We start from the raw sequence: 2137 nt of genomic DNA on the forward strand, positions 1-2137 counted from the left end.
TGTTAGTTACACATTTACTACGTAAATGCAACTGTAAAACTGAGGAAATATTCCAAAATGTTGACAGTAGTTAATCCCGAATGACAGAACCCAATTGATTTTCATTTTCTTCCATTTCCTAAATTGTCTTCAATTTCCTCGTACTCCTTGAATATCTGAATTCTGGAATCTCCCCTGCCACCCAAGCACAACGACAAGAATATTGGGAGGTGCTGCAGCTGAAAATAAACTCAGACTTGGAATAGTAGCTCAGTTTTATTTTCTGTAGTAACAAACATTTAAGAACCAGATAAAACAAAGGGCCCCTGAGCACCCTAAGGCCAGTACAAGCCGACCAGGAGGCCCTCACAGGAAAGTAGCAACTGGGAATTCCTGCCCTAGGGAAGGATGGATGATGCACTGCCTAGGAGGAGACGTAAAGTGAGACCTCGCCCCACTTTCCCAGGCCAGGCTTAGCGGGAAACTGGGGGCCCGAAGCGCTGCATGGTCCGCACCACCAGGGAAAGGTGGTCGAGAAAGTTGATGACGGAAATTCGGAGCAGGCGGCAGTCTTCAGCTTTCCAGCGGCTAAAAGGGGAAAAGAAAATCAAATTGGAGGTAGCAACTCCTGGTCCCTCGCTCTGCCCCTCAGGCACCCATTACAGCAAACCCTTGGGAGCCCTGTCATTACACAGCCCCTCAGGCAGAGACTGGCCCAGCGCGCCTGGCAGCGCTCCTTAGGGCTCATCCTTGGGTGTTCCCCATGTCTCCGACGGCCGCCTCCCCCAACCCCGGTCCCCTTCAGAACTTACATGGCCAGGATCCTGCCGCTCACTGTGAGATCCTTCCCAACCACCCTTTGGTGGGGCTCGGCATCTGGAACCAGGGACCCATGGGCGATTTCCGCCTCCAAGGGGGTTGGGAAAGGCACGCTGAGGGTGCTGGGAGTCATTCGGTTAAGGTGCCATCTGATACGACTTTGCCTATGTCTCAGGCCTTCTTGCTCCTCTGAAGCCCCCTCTCAGGTCACCCTGCCCAGCATCACCGGCTTCACTCCTTACCTCGCCCAGGCCACCGTTGGCAGAGCTTCTCTTCCTCCATTTCAATTTCTTCCCCTCCTCCAACCACCCCTGACCGTATACCCCAGCCCCTGGTCCCCCTGCTCCCCTTTCCGTCGGACCCCGCCCCGCCCTCCTTTCTTTCTCCCTGAGTCCTGCCCTCGCCCCGCCGCAAGCAGCCCCCAGACCGTTCCTTGGCCTCCCCTCGGAAAGGACACAATATGTGCGGCCGCATTCCTGGCCCCCTGGCCGCAGACGCGACGTCTCTGCCGGGACCTGGCGCGTGCCGTGGGAGAGCTCCACTGGCCGGAGCTGCAGCTGTGTCCGCGCCCCCGGGGCAGCTGTGGCCACCCTGGCCAGCCCCGCCATCTGCGCCTCCGCCTGCGTCTGCATCCGCGTCCCGCATGACCGCCGCCGCGCCGCTCCGACTCCACCCACGAAGCGCAGGCCCCACGCCCCGCCCTCTCTGTGGCTCCTTCCTAAAGCCCCTCCCCCTGCGCACGACTCCGTCCACACGGGCCTGCGCAGGTTCCTGGAGAGCCTGCCTGGCGCGTGGTCAGTTCCCGCCAAGCGGCCTTGCCAGGGGCCTTCTGAGACCCGGTCAGCGGTTGAGAGGCTGCGGTTTCCTCCAGAAACTCTGCCCCTTCGCTCGTAACTCGATCCCAGGGCGCTGGTGCAAACTGACCCACAATCGGTCAGGCCCCAGGAAGCCAGCCCTGACGGGGCTTTTGAAGACACCGTGGACGCCTAACCCAGAGGCGCACTCCGCGAAGCTCCGCCCCTAACCGCGCCTTGTGACCCTAGCGCGCCTGCGCTGGCGGGGCCTGCCGCCTCGGCCCTGGGGGCCCCAGTGAGGCCCTGGGGTGCCTGGACGCTTCCCGCCCTGTTTCTTACCTGGACCCAAGATCCCCAGGAGATGTGGCACAATATCCATGCTGCGATTCCCGGAGGGAGGGTGGCAAGGTTGGGTAACCCCCAAGGATACTGCTCGCCCTCGACCCCATTGCCCAACCAAGGAGGCTTCACCATGGATTGTGAAGCGCTGGATTTGCATTTTACAGGAAGCGTTTTAGAGTGGGTGGGCTATGCAGAGCGGGAAC

General features: G+C 60.0%; 1 protein-coding gene across 1 annotated transcript; it reads right to left on the minus strand.

Moving 5' to 3' along the window:
- Nucleotides 1-236: 236 nt before the first annotated feature.
- LAGE3 (L antigen family member 3) lies at nucleotides 237-1797 on the minus strand. The gene is made up of 3 exons (XM_023199884.1): nucleotides 1256-1797; nucleotides 792-920; nucleotides 237-567 (listed from the first exon to the last, which is right to left on the minus strand). Exons 1-3 carry the CDS (start codon nucleotides 1441-1443, stop codon nucleotides 453-455), a joined length of 432 nt encoding a protein of 143 aa, XP_023055652.1. The 5' UTR covers nucleotides 1444-1797; the 3' UTR covers nucleotides 237-452.
- Between the last annotated feature and the right edge of the window lie 340 nt (nucleotides 1798-2137).

This window comes from Piliocolobus tephrosceles, unplaced genomic scaffold (genome assembly GCF_002776525.5).
Source record: "Piliocolobus tephrosceles isolate RC106 unplaced genomic scaffold, ASM277652v3 unscaffolded_5270, whole genome shotgun sequence".
Lineage (NCBI taxonomy): Eukaryota > Metazoa > Chordata > Mammalia > Primates > Cercopithecidae > Piliocolobus > Piliocolobus tephrosceles.

What these genes read in the sequence shown, in the direction of transcription:
- LAGE3 (XM_023199884.1), bottom strand. Translation starts at nt 1,443, where the DNA reads ATGCGGGACGCGGATGCAGACGCAGGCGGAGGCGCAGATGGCGGGGCT. An exon ending in GGAATGCGGCCGCACATATT is followed by an intron (nt 921 to 1,255) that starts GTGTCCTTTCCG and finishes AATGACTCCCAG; the next exon opens with CACCCTCAGCGTGCCTTTCC. An exon ending in AGCGGCAGGATCCTGGCCAT is followed by an intron (nt 568 to 791) that starts GTAAGTTCTGAA and finishes TTCCCCTTTTAG; the next exon opens with CCGCTGGAAAGCTGAAGACT.